General features: G+C 42.1%; 2 protein-coding genes across 6 annotated transcripts in view; one reads left to right on the plus strand and one right to left on the minus strand.

Moving 5' to 3' along the window:
- ADGRF3 (adhesion G protein-coupled receptor F3) overlaps positions 1-3,885 on the minus strand; it is a 42,113-nt gene extending 38,228 nt beyond the window's left edge. For 2 of the 4 annotated variants that reach the window (XM_025354175.1, XM_025354173.1), the window contains exon 1: positions 3,187-3,885. In XM_025354175.1, the coding sequence (XP_025209960.1) occupies positions 3,187-3,300 (114 nt within the window). In that variant the 5' untranslated portion in view covers positions 3,301-3,885. Of the gene's footprint in view, positions 1-2,775; positions 2,909-3,186 lie in introns of those variants that run through there. The other 2 variants (XM_025354176.1, XM_025354177.1) reach the window with 2 other exon arrangements.
- The window catches only part of SELENOI (selenoprotein I), a 48,856-nt gene continuing 24,812 nt past the window's right edge, over positions 3,152-27,195 (plus strand). For both annotated transcript variants that reach the window (XR_003115279.1, XM_025354180.1), the window contains exons 1-4: positions 3,152-3,355; positions 21,753-21,821; positions 22,255-22,363; positions 24,576-24,650. Coding sequence is in view for 1 of the 2 variants with exons in the window: in XM_025354180.1 (XP_025209965.1) it covers positions 3,299-3,355; positions 21,753-21,821; positions 22,255-22,363; positions 24,576-24,650 (310 nt within the window). In the remaining variant the exon portion in view is untranslated. The remainder of the gene's footprint in view (positions 3,356-21,752; positions 21,822-22,254; positions 22,364-24,575; positions 24,651-27,195) is intronic.

Here is a 27,195-nt window from a genome sequence, read left to right on the forward strand (position 1 = left end):
AGCTTCCCAAGTAGCTGGGACTATAGGTGCCTGCCACCAAGCCCAGCTAATTTTCTTTTTATATTTTTAGTAGAGACGGGGTTTCACCATGTTAGCCAGGATGGTCTCAATCTCCTGACCTCGTGATCCGCCTGCCTCGGCCTCCCAAAGTGCTGGGTTTACAGGTGTGAGCCACTGCGCCCAGCCCAAATGCCCTCTTTTTGAAAAAGAGAACTGGGACTAAGTGAAGTTAGTTGTCTGGGATTACACAGCCAGTAACATGTCAAAGTATAAACCAATTTCTGGGTTATGCTTCAGCTTATAAATTATCAGATGAATTTATAATTGATTCAAACTTGTTACAACGTTATGCAGAGAAGCAGCGAATTGTAACTGCTTTCACAAAATTAAAAGTTACTCTTTTAAAAAGTGCTTTTAAAGAAAATATCAGAGGCAGAAAAAAATTTTAAGAATCAATCATGTCATTTTGAGTTTGTTTGTATCTGAACTGATTAACAATAAGTGCAGTTTATGAACTATTATGAGCTTGCAATGAAGTCACATTTTATGGCTTTCCACAATTAACTAAGTTTTACAAGTATGAAGGTTTTTTTTTTTGTTTTTCAGACGGAGTCTTGCTCTGTCGCCCAGGTTGGAGTGCAGTGGCACAGTCTCCACCCACTGCAACCCCACCTCCCAGGCTCAAGCAATTCTCCTGCCTCAATAACCTGAGTAGCTGGGACTATAGGCGCGTGCCACTACGCTTGTATTCTTAGTAGAGACGAGGTTTCACCATATTGTCCAGGCTGGTCTCAAACTCCTGGTAGCAAGTAATCCCTGCGCCGCAGCCTCCCAAAGTGTTGGGATTAGAAGCATGAGCCACCGTGCCTGGCTGAGACTCTCATTTCTAATGTTCTTCTCAAAACTGGTACTTCACACCCTATCAAAGCGATCTTTGCTCATTCATTCAATAAAATATATTGGCCGGGCGCGGTGGCTGACGCCTGTAATCCCAGCACTTTGGGAGGCCGAGGCGGGCAGATCTCGAGGTCAGGAGATCGAGACCATCCTGGCTAACACGGTGAAACCCCGTTTTTACTAAAAAAAAAATACAAAAAATTAGCCAGGCTTGGTGGCGGGCTCCTGTAGTCCCAGCTACCCGGAGGCTGAGGCAGGAGAATGGCGTGAACTCGGGAGGCGGAGCTTGCAGTGAGCTGAGATCGCACCACTGCACTCCAGCCTGGGCAACAGAGCGAGACTCCGTCTCAAAAAAAAAAAAAAAAAATTGATCATGTATTATTTGCAAGCCCTGGGGCTATGGAACATGCGGAAAATTAAGATGTGTAAGATGCAAATACTGCCCTCGAGGGCAAGTGTGATAAAGGACACTCAAGTTTATTGGTTAGCCGGGCACCCACTCTACAAAAAATGCAAAAAATGTAGCCGGGTGTGCTGGTGTGCACTTGTAGTTCTAGCTACTTGGGAGACGGAAGTAGGATCACCTGAGCCGGGGGAGGTCAAGGCTGCAGTGAGCCGTGATCATATACTGCATTCCAGCCTGGGTGAGAATGAGTCCCTATCTCAAGGCGGGGTGGGTGTGGGGGGGAAGCTTATTATCTACCATATACCAGGTATAAGATTATCTATAACCTTTTAAGAATCTTATGCTTTAGGAGAGGAGATTAGACATGTAGTAATAATACTGTGTTTGGCATATCTCGGGTCCCCAGTAAATAGTTGTTAAACGAATGAACATAGAAGTATCTGAAAATAATCGCCCTTATTTCAGACACCCAGGGAGACTGAAACGCTCCCTGAAGTAGTGGTTTCCCATAAAACAGATCTCATTTCATGTTGGGTCGATCATTTCCGAGCTGCGTAACTAAGTGACTCTGGGCAGGTTGCCCAATCTGAAACTGGGAGTAATGCCTTTCACTTCAGTGTTGTTATGGTGTTGATGATAATGCATGTGAAGTTCTCCCCATAGAAGGCGCTCAATAAAGAGCAGCAACTATTATAAAATTTTATTAGTAGATACTCACTAACCATTGACGTAGTGTTTTCTGTTGTTGTTGTTTGTTTTTTTTTACAATTAACTGGGCTCTAGTTATGTAAAACACTTCTTGCAAACGCCTTTAAGGCCTCGTCGAGACTGAGAGATCACTGCTTTTATCTGGTCGGGAGACACCAGCAATCTTAATTTGGAATGGTTTGATACAGCGGAGTGTGATGAGGCGGTCCAAAGTTCCTAAGCAACATAGACCTGAGGGCCTTGTCTCCAATGTCCTTTCACCTGCCTTTCAAGTCCCTTTGCTGACCGCACAAAGACTCCCGTGGCCCCGGCAGCAGCTCGGCCTTCTCTACATCTAACCACGGTTACTAAATTTATTATTATTATTTTTTGAGACGGAGTATCGCTCTGTCGCCCAGGCTGGAGTGCAGTGGCACAATCTCGGCTCACTGTAAGCTCCGCCTCCCGGGTTCACTCCATTCTCTTGCCTCAGCCTCCCAAATATCTGGGACTACAGGCGCCCGCCACCACGCCCGGCTATTTTGTATTTTTCGTAGAGACGGGGTTTCACCGTGCTAGCCAGGACGGTCTTGATCTCCTCACCTCGTGATCCGCCCACCCCGGCCTCCTAAAGTGCTGGGATTACAGGTTTGAGCGACCGCGCCCGGCCCTTTTACTAAATTTCTACTGCAGGCAGCGCACCGTACTAGGAGCCGGGAGCGGCCCGCGGAACAGACCTCCTTCCTCTTTTACTTCGCTGCAGTGGGAGAACTAAGTCCTCTTACCTGAGGCACTGCTGAACCGACTCGCAAGCAGTCACTCTACCCCCAGGACTAAAAGGGTATCCCCCAGATCTCCACTCAAGTGAGGATACCACTGAAAAGCCCACCTTACCCCACGACCAGGAGCAAAGCCCGCCGGGAAATTGACCTTTCACCCCATCTCTTGTCTTACCTCAGCTCACCAATTTTGACGCTAGCAAATGAAGCGACGAAAAGAGCTGGAAGGCGGGACTTAGTGTTGCCTGATCCACGCCGATTGGGCAGCGACAGTGTCGGGGGGCGGGCCGCTCAAGCGGGCTAGGAACCTCCCCTCGGTGGGCGGGGAGAAGCGTGGGCTGCGCTTGCGCACTGAGAGGCGGCCAAAGGGGCCGAGGCGGCTACGCGTGCGCGGTGGGCGGAGCGCGGCTCTCCTACCTTCTCCGCCAGCCCAGTCCTTCCCATCCTTGCCCAGCCGGTGTGGTGCTGGTGTGCCACGGCCTCGTAGCCGGGAGTCGCTGCCGAGTGGGCGCTCGGTTTTCGGGTCGTCATGGCTGGCTACGAATACGTGAGCCCGGAGCAGCTGGCTGGCTTTGATAAGTACAAGGTACCGCGGGCCGGCGGACGCCCCTCTCCCTGCTCCCGGCCTCGCCCAGGCGGCTGAGGGGCCAGCGCGGCGCGGTCCGTGTCACCTTGTGCCGCATGGCCCCGGGCGGACTGGCGGGAGTTCTTCCGGGGGTCCTGCGGGTCCTGGGGATTGGATGGAGGTCGGGGAGTGTGGGAGCATCCTAAGCTCGCCGCCCCGACTCGGCATCCTCCGGGAGATTTCCTTTTCCTTAGGAGAGCGCTCAGTGATCATAGAGCGAGAGAATTCCCTTCCTATTTTTTTTAAACTTATTATTTTCGTAAGCCCCCGGAAGGATGCGGTTCCTTCTGTTGTGTCAGTCGCCTTCATTTTAGTGAAGTTTCCACTCGCCTTTCATGCGTACAACTTCGGAGGAGGAGATGATCGTTTGGCAGATGAGGCCAAACGGGAGGGGAGCGCCTTGCCAGGCCATCCTGCTGGTGCCTCCTCTTCTGCTCCCGGCAGGGACTTCCTCAGCGGCAGCTTGTGGCGCTGGGGCCACCAGATGAAAGAGGTGCACAGGAAGGAGCTGTGGAGTGGAAAGAGCGCGGGCTTTCGAGCACATAGCAAACCTGATACAGAAGTCAGAGTTCTTTATTTCGTCTTGGACACGTCATTTTAACCCCGCTCAGCCTCTCTTTTGTGTATGTAAACTGAAAGTAATAGCTTCAGCTGCGCAAAATGATTAGAAGAATTTGGGAAGCGCCTGGCAACCTGCTAGGACCCCAGTAAATAAATGCTGGTGGTTAACTTTCCTCCAAATCTGGTGCTCATCCGCTGTTCCTTTACCAATAAATGACTCTAACCATCCAGTCGGCCAAGCCTGAAATATGGGCTTTAACCCTTCATCCTTGTTGTTACCCGTTCATCTTCACATCTTTGCTTAAATATTGCTTCCTCAAAGAAGCCTTCCCTAAGTGCCCCTTTCCCCCTTAAATGTGCGCTCTGTTCGTTTATGGAATTGCTGCTTTAGCGTGTCTCGCCATTAGAATATAATGCCTAAGTCATTAGAGTTTTCTTGTGGACCACCATGGCTTAAGCACAGTGCTATGTGCATACGAGGCACCCAATAAGCATTTGTGGAATGAATGAATAACTGAAAAAGTCATAATGGATTTTGTTTAACTCGAGTTAAAAAAAAAAAGCAAGGGTCCTTAGAAGGTCACATAGCATGTTTCTCTGCTTTCAGGCAGTGTTGTGCCATACCATTCTGAACTGAGGTAATGACTTGTCTTAAAATTTTAAGTGGAAAGAGGGTCCAGAGCCTTCTTGGTAACTCGGGCCAGTGCTTTTCAACTTTCATTTTAGAAGGCTGTTAACCTAGATATCTCCTGTTTTGCCTTAAGCTCTACCCCCCTTTTGTTGTCTGTTCTGCAGGGTAAATATTGGCATAGAAAACATTTTCTTCCTTACTAGTGTCTGACTTTCTAAATGCCAATAAAATAGCTATTTCAATGGGAGCAGTGTTTGTAATAGGAAATCTCCTTTTTCTTATAAAGAATCTTTCCTAGATTTATGTTTTCAACTAAATAGGTGTCCTAATTTACCAGAAGTTTCATGTAATTTTCTGTTCTGATCTTTCCCCCTTTTTTATTATATAAGTTCCTGTATCTGACAGCAGACTTCCTATCATCCTGGAAAACAAAGGTCGATTTAGCAAGCGTCCAATGTTCACTAAAATACTTTGTTGATATTATTTTAGTTATAATGAGGCTTCCTTGGGGGAAAAAAAGTACACATTTATAACCTAAATATTCTTCTAGTGCAATTACTCAATACTGCACTTATATTAAAATTATAAATCCAGTGGTATCCAAAGGAAAAAATCCATGTGATCGGTTTTGCTCGAACACAAATCTCACAGATCTTTTTTTCTTGTCGTTGCGTTCCCCTTGTGTTGTCTTCAGATAGTAAGTGCTTTATAAATGCTTATTTTAAAAAGTCTTTTCTCCCCATAAATGGGTAAAGACTGAAAACACTCAAAAGAGATTTTGTATTCCCTCATGTGATGCTTTATAAGAGAGATGTAAAGAACTGATACTACAAAAGCAGTTGGTGGAAAAATTACTTTTGAAGTAGTTTAATTTCTTTATTTTCCCTGGAGATATATCAGAGAGCTACAGTTGGAAACCTGGCAGTTATACAGAATAACTGCTGAAAGAGGTGTACATGTGGAGTGGAAATTAGGTTTCTGAAGCAGGAAACTATAAGACAACTGACTTTTGGTATGGAACAGCATGGGATGGATTCTGTGTTATGTATTGACACTTGTATTCGCCATTGTTACTTAACACAGTTAAACAGTTGAATATTAGTTGAATGTCTGCTTTCTCTTTTAGGACGTGAGCTTTAGAGGGCAGGCCGTATAGCTGACTTTTTTTTTTTTTCCTTTAATAACATGACTGAGGTCTAGCACAGTACCATGAACAGAGTAAGTGCTAAACAAATACTGAAGGAATGAGAGTGTAAAAGAATCTAAACCATTTTGGAAGTATGGTTAAAAAAAAAAAGGAGCTCTATGTCTGGATATTGAAAGGGTGCTTTTGTATTTTAAATGTGAAGATACCAGGTTTAACTACCATTACCATTGTTCTTTGTTGCTTATTAACTAAGGTAACTTCAGAGAATTATACTGAAGGATTTCAACCTTATTTTTGCCCTCTACCCATCCTTTGTTTTGGACAGGTTTTTTTGTTTGTTTTTTGAGATGGAGTTTTGCTCTTGTTGCCCAGGCTGGAGTGCAATGGCGCGATCTCGGCTCACCAAAACCTCTGCCTCCTGGGTTCAAGTGATTCTCCTGTCTCAGCCTCTCGAGTAGCTGGGATTACAGGCATGCACCACCTTACCTGGCTAACTTTGTATTAGTAGAGACTGGGTTTCTCCATGTTGGTCTGGCTGGTCTCGAACTCCCAACCTCAGGTGATCTGTCCTGGCCTCCCAGAGTGCTGAGATTACAGGCATGAGCCACCACACCCGGCTTTTTTTTTTTGGATGGAGTTTTGCTTTTGTTGCCCAGGCTGGAGTGCAGTGGTGTGATCTCAGCTCACTGCAGCCTCCACCTCCCGGGTTCAAGCAGTTCTCCTGCCTCAGCCTCCCGCATAGCTGGGATTATAGGCGCCTGCCACCACGCCTGGCTAATTTTTGTATTTTTAGTTGAGACAGGGTTCCACACACATTGGCCAGGCTGGTCTCGAACTCCTGACCTCAGGTGATCCACCCACCTCGGCCTCCCAAAGTGTTGGGATTACAGGCGTGAGCCACCGCGCCAGGCCCTTGGACAGGTCTTTATAGTTGAGGGATTTTTCCCCACTTATCTAAGGGTGAAACTGCAAGTTTTTTTTTTTTTTTTTTTGTCCTGGTTTGCTCATCTAACCTTGGGAAGGCAAATTTTTAATTGATAGTGTAGCAGCTACTTTCAAATTGTATCATTTTGCCTTAGGGAGGAAGTGTTCTGTGAAATATTTTGTTTGATTTGTTCAAGAAGGTAATTTGTCTGGGCACAGTGTCTCATGCCTGTAATCCCAGCACTTCTGGAGGCTGAGGTGGAGGATGGCTTGAAGATAGAAGTTGGGCAACATAGTGAGACCTCATCACACACACACACACACACACACACACACACAAAATTAGCCAGGCATGGTAGCACGTGCCTGTGGTCCTAGTTACTTGGGAGGCTGAGGTGAGACGATCACTTGAGTCTGGAAGCTGGGCTGCAGTGAGCTATGATTGTGCCACTATGTTGCAGCCTGAGCAACAGAGAAAGACCCTGACTCAAAAAATAATAATAATAATAATAATAAGTGTGTGTGTATAACTATATGTATAGTTTCGTGATGACTTGGTTTCTGCTATTATGGTAATTGGCTTTCAACAACAGCATCCTGATTATAGGAAGCATGATAATTGTGAATTTATTAGTATTACAATTAAGAGGTGGTAAAGAGAGACTGTGTTTGCATCTTAATGGTAATGCTAAAGAACCAGAATCTGGCCTTTAACCTTACTAGTTCCTGCAGATTTCATAAGAAAGTATTTTTATTCTTATCTTTTTTTAGAGACAGGGTCTTGCTTTGTCTCCCAGGCTAGAGTGCAGTGGTGCGATCATAGCTTACTGCAGCCTTGAATTCCTCAGGTGATTTTCCTCCCTTGGCCTCACAAAGTGCTGGGATTGTAGGCGCGAGCCACCGTGCCTGGCCATCATACGGTTTGATTTTATTTATTCACCAAGCATTTATTGAGGGTCTACTCAGTGTTAGGCATAGCATTTGGGCTGCAAAATTAAGCTAAGCTGAAATTCTTTTCTTCAAAGAACTCAGTTTGGTGGCATGTGAACATGTAAATGAACAGTTATGAAAAGTTAGTAAGTCCAGTTAGGCAAGTGCTGGGTCCTATGGAAGACGAGAGGAGGCAACTTCCAGGGAGTGGGAGCTAGAGTTGAGAAAGCCTTCAGGGCATGGAGGTGAAGGCAAAGCTCAGTCTAGAGAGATGAATATATATATTTATATTATATAGAGAGAAGGAGAGAGAGAGATGCTGCTCCATTTATGGTGGGTTTCTGTTCCTGATAGACCTATTGTAGTTGAAAATACATTTAATACACGTAACCTACTGAACATCATAGCTTAGCCTAGCCTACCTTAAATGTGCTCAGAACACTTAGAGTAATTCACCTGCACTTGAGCAAAATCATCTGGCAGTGCAGTAGAAAATCGGTTGTTCACAGGTGTTTGTTTTTTTTTTGAGACAGGGTTTCACTCTGTCGCCCAGGCTGGGGTACAGCGGCGCAATCTCGGCTCACTGCCACCTCCACTTCCTTCAAGCAATTTTCGTGCCTCAGCCTCTGGAGTAGCTAGGATTACAGGCATGCACCACCACACCCGGCTAATTTTTGTGTTTTTAGTAGAGACGAGTTTCGCCATGTCGGCCAGGTTGGTGTTGAACTCCGGACCTCAGGTGATCTGCCTGCCTCGGCCTCCCAAAGTGTTGAGATTACAGGCATGAGCCACCGCACCTGGCCTGTTCACCCTTGTGATTGCATGACTGACTAGGAGCTGTGGCTCGCTGTGCTGCCCAGAATTTCGAGAGACTATCATACCACTTTCAACCAAATACATGTTACCTTTGCACCATTGTAAAGTTGAAAAATGATGAGTGAAACTGTCATAAATCAGAGACTGTACTACCAGGTTAGGAGGGAGAAAGGCATTATGGAACAAGAGAGCAATGGAGTATAAAGTGATGAAGGCCTCAGGGTATTTTCTGGGAACCACAAGAAGTTAGGTAAGGTGTTTAGACATAATGGTGAAGTGGCAGGAGATGAGACTGGAGAGTGAGGTGAGGTGCTCTCAGAGGGGGATGATTCGATGTAAAGGACTTCTGGATTTGATAGTGTAGATCACTGTGTGGTTCAAGGACTGCTGGCATCAGAATCACTTCGGGAGGTGTTTAGCAAATTCGTGGCTGTCTTTGGGAGATACACTATGGATAGATTGCTGTTATTTCCATGTTTAACAAATACCTCAGGCCAGGTGCAGTGGCTTAGGCCTGTAATTCCAGCACTTTGGGAGCCCGAGGCAGGTGGATTGCTTGAACCCAGTAGTTTGAGACCAGCCTGGACAATATGGTGAAATCCAGTTTCACCAAAAATACAAAAATCAGCCGGGCGTGATGGCGCGTGCCTGTGTCCCAGCTACTCTGGAGGCTGAGGTGGGAGGATTGCTGAAGCCCGGGAAGTCAAGGTTGCAGTGAGCTGAGATCATGCCACTGCACTCTGGCTTAGATGACAGAGTGAGACCCTGTCTCAGAAAAGAAAAAAAAGCCAAATATCTCAAGTGGTTCTTAGGCACATTATAGTGCTATAGGTTTTGGGGAGCCACTGTTTAAAATTGAAATCTAGACAGGATCACATTTCAATTTTAGGAAGCTCATCCTGGCAGTGTGTAGAAGATGGAGAGAGCTAGAGGTGATCTGGAGGCCTTTTAGGATGATGCTTCTGCATAAAACTAGGTTAAGAAATGTCAAAGGCCTGAACTAAGGGGTGGGGATAGAAAGGAAGGAGTGGGGATTCTAAAGATAGACGTCAAAACAGGTTAACCTGCACACTGAATGTAGCCAACAGTTACGTTTAATTTGGCCCACACTTGCTTTGTTTCAAAAATTGGTATCTCTAGCCGGGCCCGGTGGCTCACGTCTGTAATCTCAGTTACTTTGGGAGGCTGAGGTGGGTGGATCATGAGGTCAGGAGTTCGAGACCACCCTGGCCAACAGGGTGAAACCCCATCTCTACTAAAAATACAAAAATTAGCTGGGCGTGGTGGTGTGTGCCTGTAATCCCAGCTACTTGGGAGGCTGAGGCAGGAGAATCGCTTGAATCCTTGAGGTGGAGGTTGCAGTGAGCCAAGATAGTGCCGCTGCACTCCAGCATGGGCGACAGAGCGAGACTCCGTCTTAATAATAATAATAATAATAATAATAATAAATAGTGTCTTTCTCATAAAAGTCCAGATTTCTGAATTCTCTTGAAGAAAACAGAATATTGGACAATACTGGCCCTGAACTTCCTCTTGACAAGAATCAGCTGATGCTGAATAGTGCTTGCCCTGTTTTTATTTGCTCTCTAATTTGCCGTTTCTCTACCAGTGCATATGCTTTATGCAGGAATGCTTTGTTCAACTTACCTGCCAGATCCCTGTGATCCTTGATTTGAAGATACAGGGTTGGCAGAACATGGTGACTGACTAGCTGGAGGTGGTATAGAGGGCCACATAAAAGAGGGGGAGGAGTCTGGGATGACTCAGGTTCTGGTAGGATGACTGGGTGGATAGAGGTGGTAGTCACTGAGGCAGGGTTTTATGAAACAGCATACTGTTTTATATATATAATTTTTAAAAAAATATAATAGTGTTTTGCACAGGTCACTTATCTTGGATGGAACCACATGAAAGTGTGGCTTATGGACTTGGAATTAAAGAAAACTTGTAAAGAAATCTCATTTGTGAATGAGTTGCCCTCTATTAGAGGACATTTCTGTAAAGATTTCAAAGATACAAACACTTTTCCTTTTAGAGCCTCAATAGAAACAGCATGAGAAATTCTTGATCTTTTGATTTTCATTTATTATGACTACAAGCTGACTACAATACAGTATGTTAATTATGGCACTGCCTGGATCCATTACAGTTGATTGAAGCATAACTTATCTTTAATTGTATCTTGGTCACCTTGACTAGATTTGGGGAACTGCCCTCTCTTTCCTGTAAGTACATTAATAAGGCTTGAAATGTATTCTAGTTGTCTTAGATAGTGATTTACACATGTCTGGCAGAAAGAATTATTTCTGCAGTTGGCAGAGACAAGAAAGATGGGTGGAAAACGTCTGCGGAGTGAGGGGGAGAGATTCAGTGGTAAGAAGATGGCTACTACATTTTTAGGTGCTATTTGGAGAAAACATCTTGAATTGGATCTTTTACTACCTTCTGAAATAACAATTCACTGATGATGGCTTGTTTCTCTAACTGCTGTAGTGCTTAAATATTAAGAAATTCTTTGCTAAATAAGAGTTTGCCTACTGCATAAGGGAAACTTGGGGAAAGGTGTTCAATTCAAAGACACCCATGGGAACCAAGGCACAGAGACTAACAAGACCCTGGTATGTTAGACGCACAAGGAAGTGGCGGGTGTGTAAGTGACCAGGCCGAGCCTTGGGAGCTCAGTGAGGGAAAGCAATATCATCATAAATACTGAATAACAATAATAATGATAGCAAACATTTATATATTGTATACTCTGTGCCAGGCACTGCTTTAAGTGCTTTATGTGTATTATCTCATTTAATATTCACAACTGCCATCTGAGATAGAGGTACTATTTTCCCTGTTTCACTGAGATACTGAAAATCTAACTTGCTCAGGGTCCCACAGCTAGTAAGTGGTGGAGCTGAGATTTGAACTCAGGCAATCAGTCTGGAGTCCATGTTCATCGTGCTATTCTGCCTCTCAAAACTAAGAATGAAGTATAAACTCTGCCTTGTAGGTACTGGCTGTTTGTTTGTTTGTTTTTTTGTTTTGAGACTGAGTCTTGCTCTGTCACCCAGGCTGGAGTGCAGTGGTGCGATCTCGGCTCATTGCAAGCTCCACCTCTTGGATTCACGCCATTTTCCTGCCTCAGCCTCCCGATTAGCTGGGACTACGGGCACCCACCACTACGCCTAGCTAATGTTTTGTATTTTTTTTTTTTTTTTAGTAGAGACGGGGTTTCACTGTGTTAGCTAGGATGGTCTCAATCTCCTGACCTCGTGATCTGCCTGCCTTGGCCTCCCAAAGTGCTGGGATTACAGACCTGAGCCACCGTGCCTGGCGGTACTGGCTGTTTTTGTATAAGATATATGAACATTAGAATAAAGACCTTCAATGACATGCTTAATTGGATGTGTATCTAATGTATACAGATGGGGAAAATGTAGTGTTCACTCTTTCCCTGGTTTAAAATTATTAGTAGGGGCAAGTGGGCCTGAATTTACTAGTCTTGCATTTAGTTGAGTATAAAGACCATTTCATTTATGATTAGCTCTAATTGAGATAAAGGGCTTTTGATTAAATAATTAGCTTTCGGACTAATATTAAGAAAAAGTTTCCACATACCAGCTGTGTGATACTTAGCAGGTAACTTAATCTAACCAGGTTTCCTCATCTGTGACATGGAGCAGTACCTACCCCATAGGATAATTCTGAAAACTGAATGAGTTAAAAGTTATAAAGTGCCTGGCACATAGTGCTGTGTAAATGCAGAGTAAATAAATAACACTTGACATTTGTGATTCCCTGCACAAATGAACATTGGCTAGCCTATAACATATCCACATTTATACACATCCCTGGAGGTTATACCAAGAGAAACTATTTTCAGATAGGAAGTTAAGGGTGGCATCGTAATGGACAGTTGGAAAGAGTAATGAGGAGTCTGTCTAGCTTGGGTCTCACAGATAGTCTTTGGCTTCAGATTTCTTCATCTTTTTAATCATATGTAATAGCACAAGAGACAATAAATAATTTTTCTCAAATACTGCACCCTATTTAAGAGTCTGCAGTGGCTTCCATGTGTTTGATATCCAAATTCCTCAGCAAAGATTTCAAATTCCTTCACTAAATGACCCCTCCTTTTGCCTTATCTTCTCATCTTGTTAGAGCTTACTTAAAGTCTAGCAAGCAAACCTGTTTGTCATCATGACTTGCTTGTATTTGTCTCATTGCTCTAATTCTCCAGTCTCCTATTGCCACCCTCTTCTCTCCGACTTGTTAGATGTAAACGACAGTAATCACTGAAATTAGATCTCCTTGCTCAATGAGTCATGTTCTCTGTGGGTGTAGTTCTTCAAGTGTCTCTCTCTCTCTCTCTTTTTTTTTTTTGAGACGGTGTCTTGCTCTGTTGCCTAGGCTGGAGTGCAGTGGCACGATCACGGCTCACTGTAGCCTCAACCTCCCCAGGCTCAGGTGATCCTCCCACTTCAGCCTCTCAAGTAGCTGGCACTACAGGCATACGGCACCACACCTGGCTCATTTTTGTATTATTTTGTAGAGATGGGGTTTCTGCATGTTGCCCAGGCTGGTCTCGAAGCTCTGGGCTCAAGCTGTCTACCTATCTCAGCCAATAATGCTGGCAATATTGGCGTGAGCCACCTTGCCTGGGTGAGCCAGCATTTCTGGCCTCATGTCTTGTATTGATTAAAAGTACATTAAGAAACTTTATTTCTGTCCTAGGGTTAATTTATCCCTCCTCCCACCCTACTTTTTTTGCATTTTAAGTTTAGTGATGTTTTGTTTTAATTAGAGATAAGATTTCCCTCTGTTGCCCAGGCTGAAGTACAGTGACATGTCATAGCTCATTGCAGCCTCAAACTCCTGAGTTCAAGTGATCCTCCCACTTCAGCCTCCTGAGTAACTGGGACTACAGGCATGTACTACTATGCCTGGTTAGTAGATAGTAGAGCATTACTTGGGGCAGTGGACTCAGTGTGATTACTAAGTTGTCCAGAGCTCAGTATTTAGTGGAAAGGTGTGTCAGTTCAGTTTTCTTACTGGTACATAGAAGAGATTTAAATACATGTATAAAGGACATACTTTTAGGTCCAAGAAAGTGTTTTCATAGTTTTCCTTATGTTAGAGCCAATTTCCTTCTTAAATTAAGGGGGATTCATTTCTAATCTATCAAAAATGGACACTTCTTCACAGCATATTTAGAAAGTATTTTACAAGTCATTGTATTGCTCCTAGACTAACCCATAATTGTCACTTGCCTGATATACTAGTTTCTGACTGGTCTCTAGTTTGTACTTTACTCCCTTCAAATCTATTTTCTACACCATGATCAGAATGGTCCTCTTAAGATGTAAATCAGGACGTTTGTTGTTCTTAGAATAAAATCCAGCTCCCTGTGGTCCTGCCAGGTGATGTCTGCCCACCTCTCTAGTCTCTTCATATCGCCCTTCTATACGATGCTGGAGCTACATTGGCCTTCCTTCAGCATTTCCAACACTTCTGTTAGTGGTCTTTGTATGTGTTATTGTTTCCTGCCTCGAAGGTGTTTCTTGGCATGTATTACATCCCCACCTCCACACACACACACGTGAGTCATATAGTCTTTCTTTATTTTCTCTCTTTTTTCCTTTTTAGGTATAAATTACGTATAAATACTGCAATACATTAAGATCTTAAGTGTATAATTTAATGCATTGTTACATATGTATATACCCGTGTAACCACGACCCAGCTCAAGATACAGAATTATTTCTAGTGCCTCAGAAGGTCCCCATCAGTCCCTCTCACCAGACTACTGTTCGGACTTCTCTTGCCATAAATCAATTCTGTTTTTGAACTTCATATGAGTGGAATATATGAAAGCACATTGTCTTTAGCATCTACCTTTCACTCACTATTATGTCTCGTACATTCTTTACTTGACTGCCTTCTCATCTTGGACTCAGCTTAAATGTCGCCCGTTAGAAGCTGCCTCTGACCACTCTGACTAGGCATACTTCCTGCTCCACTTGTTCTCTTCTTTTTTGGGAGCTGGTTACCATCTTTACTTGCCTCCTAAGGCTGCCATAAAAATTACCGCACACTGAGTGGCTTTAAATAACAGAATTGTAATTCTCTCCTAGTTACAGAGGCTAGAAGTGTAGAAAAGCAAGGTATTGGCAGAGCCACACACCCTCAAAAGCTCTAGGCGAGAATCCTTCCTTGCCCCTTTCAGCTTCCAGTAGCTCCTGGCCTGCCTGGGCCTGTGGCAGCGGAACGCCAATCTTGACCTCCCTCTTCATGTGGCCTTCTTCCTTGTGTTTCTGTCCTCTTGTCTGTCCTCTTCTTGCATAATACTCTGATAATTCCCTTTATAATATTTATCACGAATCGTGTACATGTGGTTATTTTTTAAGGGGTATGGGGAGCAGTGTCTTGCTTTTTGCTGATATGCTTTGGCTATGTCCCCACCCAAATCTCACCTTTAATTGTAGCTCCCATAATTCCCACGAACTGTGGGAGGGACCCGGTGGGAGAAATTGAATCATGGGGGCGGTTTCCTCCATACTGTTTTTGTGGAAGAGAATGAGTCTCATGAGATCTGATGGTTTTATAAAAGGGGAAACTCCTTTCGCTTGGCTCTTATTCTCTTTTTGCCTGTCGCCATGTAAGATGTGCCTTTTGCTTTCCACCGTGATTTATGAGGCCTCCCCAGCCACATGGAACCATGAGTCCATTAAACCTCTTTTTTTTAATAAATTATCCAGTTTCAGTGGGGTGCGGTGGCTCAGGCCTGTAATCCCAGCTTTGGGAGCCCAAGATGGGAGGATCCCTTGAGGCCAGGAGTTCAAGATTATCCTGGCCAACACGGTGAAACCCCGTCTCTAGTAAGAATACAAAAATTAGCCTGGCATGGTGGCACGCACCTGTAATCCCAGCTACTCGAGAGACTGAGGCAGGAGAATTGCTTGAACTTGGGAGGCGGAGGTTGCACTGCACTCCAGCCTGGCGACAGAGCGAGACTCCGTCTCAAAAAAAAACCAAAAAACAAAACAAAAAAAAACCTTTTATAGCCCAGACTGGTCCCAAACTCCTGGGCTCAAGTGATTCCCCAGACCACCTCAGCCTCCCAAGGCACTGGGATTACAAGCATGAGCCACGATGCCCGGTCCGTAATAGCAGTCTTGAGGGAAATGTTTAGAAGGTCTACCTTGATTGGCATTTTTATAGACTTAAGTGAAAGCATTATTAGCATGACTAGATTTATATGCTGAGAGTTTTGGGAGGAATAGCTGTTTCCTTGGATAACTAAGCCAGGATCAGAAGAAATCTGGAGAGGGCAGAAATGAGTTGACTCTAGCAAGATGAAATGTTAAAACTTTAGATGCAGTGTCGCACCTGTGTTCCAGGAATCAACCTCATATTAGCATAGAGAAAAATGACTTTTCAGTCCATGTGAGAAAGGCCTGAGGGGGTTCAGGTGACTGCAGTGTGATTTAGTTGTCCCAGGAATTAATAATATCTTGAGCAGCATAAGTTATCAAGGAAGAGGGGCTTATAGTCATGTTCTGCTTCCTACTCATATACCACTTGAAATGCTCCTTTTGCCCTAGACCACATGTTTGTGTTGATTTAACAACAAATTGGATTGTTTGAAGCAGGGGTTGTCAAACTGAAGCCCCCAGTCTGCCTGTTTTTGTGAATAAAGTTTTATTAGAACACTGCCAGACCCATTTGCTTACATATTTTCTGTGACTGCTTTCCTGTTTCAAGTGTTGTGTATTTGTTGCAAAGACCATATGGCCTGCAAAGCCTCAAATATTTACTATCTAGACCTTTACAGAAAAAGCTCTCCAACCCCTGGTGTACTAAACTAGACCTAGGTGATGGAGACTGAAACCATGGCAAAAAGCAGTGGCAAAAGGAGTATAGGAACAGATGATGAAAAGATTTAGATGTGACAGGGAGAGCTGTCTTCAAATATTTGAAAGACTGTAGTTTAGAAGAAAAGTTAGGTCTGGTGTAGTGGTTCTTGCCTGTAATCTTAGAACTTTGGGAGGCCGAGGTGGGTGGATCACCTGAGCTCAGGAGTTCGAGACCAGCCTGACCAACATGGTGAAACCGCGACTCTACTAAAAATACAAAAATTATCCAGGTGTGGTGGTGTGTGCCTGTAATCCCAGCTACCCAAGAGGCTGAGGCAGGAGTCGTTTGAACCCGGGAGGCAGAGGTTGCAGTGAGCTGAGATCACACCACTGCACTCCAGCCTGGGTGACAGAGTGAGACTCTGTCTCAAAAAAAGAAAAATTAGACTGCTTAACTTTGTAGAGCAAAATGAAAACACAGGATAGATGATATAGGGCAGGGGAGGATTTTGTTAGTATCTGGAAAAGTTGTTGTAACTTTGAATTGGGTTGCTTCTCGAAGTAATGAGTTGGTGAGTTTTTTTGTAGTTTGTTTTGTTTTTTTTGGTGATCTGAGGCCCAATGACTGTTTTACCTCTTCTCCTAGATGAGGGTCAGATATACAATGGTGTATAAGGTTAAGGCATCTCTGAGTTCTGAGGTTTTCCATGGAACGAGTCTATCAAACCCAGCCTGTGGTCCTCAAGCAGTTTTGAGGGCTCTAGCTTACCCTAGCCCGATAGATTGTAGAGCCAAGCAAGTCATGCCAGGTCTTAACTGGATTATCTACCTGGTTCAGGTTTCCTGGTGTTGGCCAAAACGTCACTCCCATGGAAAATAATACCTTTAACAAACATTAACAAACCCAAATCTAGTCTAGCACCTTTAAAAGTTTGCATTTTATTTTTTTCATGAATGTGGAAGGTTTAAGTCGTTCTTCTTCCTGTGAGTTCATAAAACAGTTTAGAGTTTCTTTGTTTATCGTGAGTGGTATGTGACCTTGAAAAATACTCAGGTGTGTAAGGCGAGAGCACAGAGTTTTGCTGCCTTCTGTAATCTATTAATCTTTCTTCCTGTTTGAACTCATCAGCTGTTAATGAATGTCAAATAATTGAAATCCAATTAGGTAAACTGACCTTCTTGTATCATACTTGTCCTGGTCTCCTGAAGTTGAAATTTCATGTTAAAGCTTCAGAATTTTAAAAGAGGAGCTTTTCAAGTTAAAATAGCATTCCTTAAAGAATTCTTTTAGATAAAAGTTAAATTATGGAAAGCTGCTGAATGAAAATGAGCAAACAGTTGAATTAAGAACATTGAACAGTTACTTTGTGCACTATATTAGGTATTCATGTGATATCTGAAACGGTTTTCTTCTGATCTGAACTTACAACTTCTGTGCTTTCTGATGGATGGTGGACTTGAAAGGGGTGATTTTTCATTTTATTTGCCCTGCTGGCTGTATTTCATGGTTCTGGGTGCAGACTTTTGTGAAGTAGAGGAATGTAGGGCCCTTCTACCTTGTCATTGGCAGCCTGTAGGGGTTCATATTGGTTCCTGGTCCTCAGGTCTGAAGACTTAAATTCAGGCAGTCCTGTCAGTTCAGAACTCTTTCATTCTGCACAGGCTCTGATGGAGTGATATCTATTATGGAAAAGCTTTGTAAACTGCAGACCATCCTGGCCGGGCACGGTGGGTCACGCCTGTAATCCCAGCACTATGGGAGCTCAAGACGGGTGGATCATGAGGTCAGGAGTTCGAGACCAGCCTGGCCAACATGGTGAAACCCTGTCTCTACTGAAAATACAAAAAATTAGCCAGGCATGGTGGCGGGCACCTGTAATCCCATCTACTCGGGAGGCTGAGACAGGAGAATCGCTTGAACCCGGGAGGTGGAGGTTGCAGTGAGCCGAGATCACACCATTACACTCTAGCCCGGGTGACAGTGTGAGACTCCATCTCAAAAAAACAAACAACAACAACAACAAAAAAACTGTAGACCATCCTACAAGTGAAAGTTGTACGTTTAGTACATGTTTAATAAGAATGCTAATAAAATTGCCCCCCGCTTACCCATGGGAGATACAGTCCAAGACCCCCAGTGGATGCCCCAAACCAAGGACAGTACCAAACCCTGTACAGTAGGTTCTCTGTATCCACAGGTTCCACATCCATAGATTCAACCAACTGTGGATTGAAAATGTTAAAAAATAAATAAATAAATAACAGTACAGCAAAAGATACAAATAAAAAGACAATGCAATATAACAATTATTTACATAGTATTTACATTGTATTAGATATTATAAGTAAGCTGAGATGATTTAAAGTAGATGACCCAGCGTGGTGGCTCACACCTGTAATCCCAGCACTTTGGGAGGCTGAGGCAGGTGGATCACGAGGTCAGGAGATTGAGACCATCCTGGCTAACATGGTGAAACTCTGTCACTACTAAAAATACAAAAAATTAGCCAGGTGTGGTGGTGGGCACCTGTAGTCCCAGCTACTCAGGAGGCTGAGGCAGGAGAATGGCATGAACCTGGGAGGCAGAGCTTGCAGTGAGCCGAGATCACGCAATTGCACTCCAGTCTGGGCAACAGAGCAAGACTCTGTCTCAAAAAATATATGGGAGGATGTGTGTAGGTTATAGGCAAATACTGTGCCATTTTATATAAGGGAGTTGAGCATCCACAGAGAGTCCTGGGGCCAATTCCCTGCAGATACCAAGGGGTGACTGTATATACTGTTTTTTCCTATACATACACACCTGTGATAAAGTTTAGGCACAGTGAGTGATTAACAACAACTAAAAATAGAACAGCTATAACAATGTACTGTAATAAAAGTTATGTGAATTTGGTCTCTCTCTCTCGAAACGTCTGTATGTACTGTACTCACCTATTTTCCGACCCTGGTTGGCTATGGTTAAAATGAAACCTTGGGTAAGTAGGCGACTGCTGTGCTTATTAAAGTGGGCTTCTGCTGAGAGCCTGGATGCAGCTTTAGAGTTTCTACCTCTGGCCATTAGAAGCAAACCACATTGCCCATCATCATTTCTTTTTTTTTGTTTTTGAGATGGAGTCTTGCTTTGTAGCCCAGGCTGGAGTTCAGTGGCACAATCTCGGCTCCCTGCAGCCTCTGCCTCCCGGGTACAAGTGAGTCTCCTGTCTCAGCCTCCCAAGTAGCTGGGATTACAGGTGTGTGCAACCACACCTGACTAATTTGTTTTTGTGTTTTTAGTAGAGATGGAGTTTCACTGTGTCAGCCAGGCTGGTCTCGAACTCATGACCTCAGATGATCCTCAGCCTCCCAAAGTTCTGGAATTATAGGCATGAGCCACACGCCTGGCCAGCCCATTGTCATTTCTTACTACTGTCTCAGATCTTTTGTCCAATTAATTTCATTTTAGTCAGGATGGGTTGGAGAAATGGAAGAACCTCAGACATGGAGTCTTTTGAATAAACATTAGGCTTATTGGTTGACTCTTTGCTAACGGTATTTTAAACATTTTCTATTTATTTACTTCTTTGTTCCATCACACTTTTAAGTCTTGAAACACTGATGTATTTCTTGCATATTCACAAAACTTAATCAGAAAGAAATTTTTATCTTTAATTATGAGTTTTAAAAATCAGATACTCAAATGATTACTACTTATTTTGTATACATACTGAGCATACATAGAAAATATAAGCAAAGCTCACTGGGCCCGGTGGCTTACGCCTGTAATCCCAGCACTTTGGGAGGCTGAGACAGGTGGATCTCCTGAGATCAGGAGTTCAAGACCAGCCTGGCCGACATGGTGAAACCCCATCTCTACTAAAAATACAAAAATTAGCCAGGTGTGGTGGTGCGCGCCTGTAATCCCAGTTACTCAGGAGGCTGAGGCAGGAAAATTGGTTGAACTCGGGAGGCGGAGGTTGCAGTGAGCTGAGATTGCGCCACTGCACTCTAGCCTGGGTGACAGAGCCACTCCATCTCAAAAAAAAAGAAAAAAAAAAAAAAAGAAAAACTTTTTCAAGTGTGTGACTAGTATAATATGTAAATTTCAGATGGATGAATTAGGTAATAATCGCCCAGGTAATACTGTGAACCCTCAAGGAGGGTTTGAACTAGGCTAATATTACCTAGTTCAAGACTTGTCTGTTACCAGTTTTGTATCCGTTCTCCCCCATACCTAGCAGTGTATGTGTGGAGTGAATAAGTTATCAACATGACCCTTAAAGTTTTACATGTTTGTGTATGTCCTTTAAAATTTCCTTTACATTCTTATTAAATAGCTCAGTAACTGGGGAATAAGCTCCCTTATCATACAACCCTAACCTATTTTGTCTTCCTTTGCATATTTATGCAATTCAGTATCCTGCTATATGGGGATCTGTCATTCCTTTGGAACTTAAAACGTGTAATTATAATAGCTAATACTTACATAGTACTTACTGTAGGTCAGGTACTGTTTTCACTTATCTAATCCTTATGACAATCCCTTGAGGTAAGGACTATCATCTTCATTTTACAGGTGAAGAAACTAAGGCAGAGATATTAAGTAACTTGCCCAAGCTCTAACAGCTAGTAAATGTATCGTAATGGTATCAAGAGGAAACACAGATTCCTCTAAGATGAGAGGGATGAAGGAGGTTGAGAAGGTGTGTGGTTAGTGTTTGAATGCATGTAGTGTGCATTTTACTGATCCTGCAATAAGTGAGGGCATGTAAGCAATATAAATTTCTCTACTGAAACACTGTAATGTAAAAGGTGATTGAGAGTGAAGGATGAGTCAGTGATTATCCTGGCGATTTGGACTCTGGATGAGTATGTGCCAATGAAACAACCGCTGTGATTAACTCTGTGATTTGGGGTTGATCTTTAGACTTACGCTGTGACCCTTTCCTTCTCCCATAAAAATAGTATCTGACTGTGCTTGATAGTCTTTGCCTCATTTATGTTGCTATTCTAGTTTTGCTACTCAGATTAGGACATCATAAAAATAGATGTATTCTCCAGGTTATTTTTGTATTATTATTATTATTATTATTATTATTATTTTTGAGACTCAAGTCTTGCTTTGTCGCTCAGGATGGAGTGCAGTGGCACAGCCTTGGCTCACTGCAACCTCTGCCTCCGCCTCCTGAGTAGCTGGGATTACAGGCGTGTGCCACCACAGCCCAACAAATTTTTGTATTTTTAGTAGAGATGGGGTTTCACCACACTGGCCAGGCTGGTCTTAAACTCTTGACCTCAGTGATCCGCCCTCTTTTGCCTTTCCAAAGTGCTAGAATTATAGGTGCGAGCCAACATGCCTGGCTTGTATTATTTTTGTACTATTGCTTTCTTTCCTTTTGAGTAGCTGGGTCATATGCATGCGCCACTGCACCTGGCTTTACTATTATTTTCATTTGAGAAATGTTATTCTGTTTACTAGTAGACAAGGATTGACTCTGAATATTTTCTTTAATTTCTTAACAGTACAGTGCTGTGGATACCAATCCACTTTCTCTGTATGTCATGCATCCATTTTGGAACACTATAGTAAAGGTAAGATAATTAATATGCATGTACTTTCTTGTTTTAGTACGTTTTAAAGATTTTAACCTATTTTATGGAGTATTATAAATGCAACTCTCAGTTTCGTAAGATATCTAGAGAAACTACCCTTCCCATCCTCCGTTTCCTTAGTCACATACCTTTTGATTTATCATACTGTTGAAGTTTATACCCTGGGATTTGTCATTTTTGTAAAATCCCATTTAAAATTTTCTAAAATAGACTTAATGTTATAGAAGTTTGCTAACTATAGAGGTAGTTAAAATATAGAGGATGGAAGAAATAATGCTAATGGAGATTATGGTTTACATGTCTATAACTTCTCCATATGATCTTTCAAACTTATGACTTCAATTTGCATGTTGTATATATTGGACAGAGATTCTTCTACTTTAATTATTTTATAATTATTTTGCAAAAATAGGTATTTCCTACTTGGCTGGCGCCCAATCTGATAACTTTTTCTGGCTTTCTGCTGGTTGTATTCAATTTTCTACTAATGGCATACTTTGATCCTGACTTCTATGCCTCAGGTAAGAATATTACTTTATTATAAAATTTAAAATGTCTGAGTAGAGAAAAATGAAATGTGGTTGCTTATTTTCTGGTTCTGTTAAAATGTTCATATTTCCAAAAAATTTTGGATATTATAGTGGCAGCACCTTGCCTGTTGAATTAGATATGTTTTCTAAAAAGCAGTGAGGTTTTGGCAGATAAAGAATAATTGGGTTTGCATGAAGATGGAAAATTAAAACTCAAAACTTTGCCTAAACACGAATACAAACAGGGTTCAGTTTACCTGTCAGCTCTAGGAATATCCCTTCTCCTTTTCTAGTCAGGAAAGAAAAATCCCCTTTCTTCTGAAGGAAATGTGATTATCTTTCTTCCTTCCCTGCATCCCCACTTGACTTGAATGACTCCTAGTTTCCTCTGAAAACGGTTCTTAGACCTTAAGTATTTATTGCTAAGTCTGGACCCTTATTGGGGAAGAGTGGAAGGAGGCCCTTTTGGAGCCAGTGGTCAGCCTGCTCCCGCCCTCTGCTCCAACATCTTCTCGCTCACCTGTTTTATCTTCACTCTGTTTCACACCAGGCTTCTGCCCCAGGCCAAAGAATTGGGATGATGAGGGAATAGTTGGAGACAAGTTTTGTTTTTATTGTTCAGTCGGTTGATTGCATTGAGAGGAATAGAAAGATGGAGATAGATGGGCGTTTTTTGCATTCTAAGAGAATTTATTTTCCAACAGTAATACTTAGAAATGGTGTAGTCAGGAGTGTTAGCGTTATAATTCATCTGTGTATGAGTTCAGCAGACTTTTCTGGACTGACCCGGAGAAACTGAATACCATTGACAACATCGTTTTAGTAGAAAAATTTGGAGTTTCAAACACTTAAGACGCTTTTTACTTTTTTTTTTTTGAGACAGAGTCTCGCTCTGTTGCCCAGGCTGGAGTGCAGTGATGCTATCTTGGCTCACTGAAACCTCCGCCTCCCAGGTTCAAGCAATTCTCCTGCCTCAGCCTCCCAAGTAACTGGGACTACAGGTGTACACTACCATGCCCAGCTAATTTTTATATTTTTAGTAGAGCAGGGTTTCACTGTGTTGGCCAGGCTGGTCTTGAACTCCTGACCTCAAATGATCCACCCGCCTTGGCCTTCCAAAGTGCTGGGATTACAGGTGTGAGTCACTGCGCCTCACCAAGACTTTTGATATTATAGAAATTCTGAATATTGAAAGTATACATATGTGGAACTTTACTGAAACTTTTAGTCATAGCTTCTGTACATGTAATAAAATGGTAATTGAAGTTGGAAATGCCAACTCTGAAGCATGAGAAGATCATAAAGTACACATGAATAAAGAGTAAGATTAAATTTTGTTAAGCATTGTTTGGGTATTGTGGGTTTCTAAAAATTTTTTTATTTTTTATTTTTTTTGTATTTTAATCCTGAGGACACCCTAAAGAATGTATCTTTGTAACTAGAAATATTATTTTCTTTGACAACTCTAAATAAGATTGTTTACTTAGTTATTAAGGGAAGCAAACATACATAAATGTTATATATATCTCCCCAAATCATATAAGTTGAAGGACTAGATAAACCATCTATTCCCAATATATTTGGAAAATACAAGATGGGAGAGATTAAATGATACATTCAAGGTTACACTGCTGGTTGATTACAAAGCCAGGACTAGAACCCAGACTTTCTGATTCTCAGTTGTTTTGTCTTAGGGGAAAAAGTGAGCTCCAGATATTTCAGAATGATTCTGATGCCCACATCATTCAGTTGAGGTGATCTATCTATATCCAAATCAAAAGGTCTTTTGTCTAGCTAATTAATAGTATAGGAAAGGATAAGGTGAATGCTCAATACAAGTTTGTAATACAATCATAAACAACAAGAATTAGATTAAATGCAGTTAGTTTTTAAATTCCAAAAATACATTATTTTTCATTGTGGGCACATGAAAAGTATTTGTTTTCAAGTAAAGGTAAACACTCAGTCTTGAGTTTTGATAAAAGCTCAAAATAAATGCTTTACTGTTTATGAGGGGCTGGGAATTGCTTTTTTGGTTTTATCAGTTTCCTGATATTATTTACCTAATTCTGGATTCAAAATATATTGTAAAGTACTTTAACTTCTAATGAACAAATAGCAACACTTCTCACTGTCAGTATATGCTATGGTAAGAACTGCTATACTTAAACTGTATTAAAATCTTAGTTGCTTTCCTTTTCAGCACCAGGTCACAAGCATGTGCCTGACTGGGTTTGGATTGTAGTGGGCATCCTCAACTTCGTAGCCTACACTCTAGGTAAGGAATTGGTAAATACTTTCTATAGTCAGTGACTGGTGAATCAGCAAGGATAGCCACCTATTAAAATAACATTTTCTCCTGTGCTTAATTCATTTTAACTAGAGTTTATTAGTATCCTGTTCAAATTGATAAATATGTTTTTGAGTTTCTCTACAAAAAATATTGTCATTCATTGTGAGAGTTTCGCAGAATAAGATGAGTTGGTAAACCACTACTTGTGGGCCAAATTTGATGTGTAGCCTATTTTTGTTAGTAAAGTTTTACTGGCACACATCTATGCTCATTCCTTTATATGTTGTCTATGGCTGCTTTCCTGCAATAAAGACACAGCTAAATAGTTGCAACAAAGACTTACGGCCTGCAAAGCCTAAAATATTTATCATGCGGCCTTTAAAAAGTATTTAGCAACCTCTGGAATAAGACGTAATTTTTGCTTAAGTTTGGGAAGTAATACTGCCATATGTAATAATTAAAAAACAGATACTATGATAGAACACAGTGGGAGAACACATAAGGAAGTGATCAATTCTTTTTTGGTACAGAGAGTGGTCAGGGAGTGGGCAGGGAAGCCTACTGTGCTAGACTATACTGTCTGTTCTGCCAAGAATGCTTTTCATGAGGATTATCCGCATGGCTTGTCCTGCATTCTTCTCTCCTCCTTCCCTGCTTTATTTTTCTCCATAGCACTTCAAACCATGTAACATGTTATCTATTTACTTTCCTGCTTGTTTGTTATCTCTCTTTTCTAACTAAAATGTTAATTTTGTGAAAGTGAGTACTGCGTTGTTCACTACTTTATCCCCAGTATCGTAGACACTCAGTACATAGTGTTTAAATACATGTAAAATAGCAGACCCTGACTTCAAGTTGCTTAGATCTCTTCAGATAAAAGCGACTTGTTCTCATAAAACCAACATAACCTGCTACACGATTAAATACTGATATGGTAGATGTCATGCTGACCAGAGCTGCAAGAGTTTGGAAAAGGAAGAAATCAGTGACGTCTAGAAGAATTAGGGGAAAATTTAGTTAAAAGCTACATATTTAGGCAGAGGCTTTTGCGCATTTGTTATTACAGATGAGCAGGTCTTTAAGTGCTGCTGAAGGATTTGGTTGCCAAGGACTGCTGAGAGGAATAGGGAAAAGTTGAGAGTGACCCGTGAGCTCTGACTTTTGACAACACTCCATAAGATCCTTTTGATGTACCATCTATGTGTTCGAGGCCCACAGTTTTTGGCAAAAATCCTGACCTGACATGAACTATTTGTTGCAAACCAGTCTTGAATGAACATGAAGCAGTTTATAATCTTTATTCTACCTAGTGTGACTATTCATGACATTTTGCTATAGAAATACTTAGATGTTTGATCACAGGATGCTGCTCTGTGTCCTACTGGGGAGTCTCTGATAATATATGATATATGCCCTGAATTACCTTTTTAAGAAAAAAAATTCTAAAGCATATCTGGACCTCAGACTTGTGGAGATGGAATGGGTATAGTGAGAAAATGTATAAAACCTAATTAATACGTAGTTTATGAATTGAGTATTGTAATAACTGCATAGGAGTTACATTGAAAATGGGAAATTGTTAAGCCAGTAAATAATGAGAAAAGACTTTCTGGGAATATTTTAGCTACTTCAGGACAAAAACTTTCCCAACCCTGTATCACAGAAATCTGTAGTATTTGGATAGGGAGTTTGGGATTCATCTTTTCATAAAGTCTTCAACAATGTATTATGCCACAGACTGATCTAGGCACTGGGGAATATACTTTAGTGAGCAAGATTAACAGTAATTATAAGAGTTTTTAATTCCTTATTCTGAATTTTTACAATTAGCCTAATTCTAAAGCACTCAGTTAACAAAACTGTTTCTTTTGGGCGAAAAAGTGTATAATTCAGTGAGACAGCCTGTCTCTAACAGGCTCCTCTGTTTCTGCCTATAAAATGAAGATGTTCCACTGGGCTTTATCCTAAACTCTGGCTTTCTCCTCATTCCCTTGGTAATGGTGAGTCTCACTCTACAGTCTTAGTTAAGATTCCCATGTTTATATCTTGTTTATATCTAGCCCTCACCTGTGTTCTGAGTTCCTAATAAGTACCCTTGGATTGAGTTCCTTGACATTAGCATGTGGATATCTCACTAACACTTCAATTTCAGTATCTGAAATTGTACTCTGCATCTTGTCTGTCAGTCTTGCTGCTGCTTCTGACTTCCTTTTTTCTATTAACACTACCACTATCTTCGTTACCCAGAATAGAAACTGGAGATTCTCTTCTTGTCCTTAGGCCTTATGCCTCATCTTTGCTGCATTTTATCATTTTTATTTCCTCAATGTCTCACCTACCACCAGCTTCTTATTCCTACTGCATTTCATCTCAGTTGAGGCCTACTAATTAGTGTCCCTCTCTGCAGCCTGTCATTCACACTGTCAGGTGCCTCTTCCTGAAGCATTGCTTTCACTCTTGTCATTTCTCTATTCAGATACCTTTAGTAACTCCCCATATTCCCTACAACTTTTAACTGGCTCAAACCTCC

The sequence above is a fragment of the Theropithecus gelada genome, chromosome 13 (assembly GCF_003255815.1).
Source record: "Theropithecus gelada isolate Dixy chromosome 13, Tgel_1.0, whole genome shotgun sequence".
NCBI lineage: Eukaryota > Metazoa > Chordata > Mammalia > Primates > Cercopithecidae > Theropithecus > Theropithecus gelada.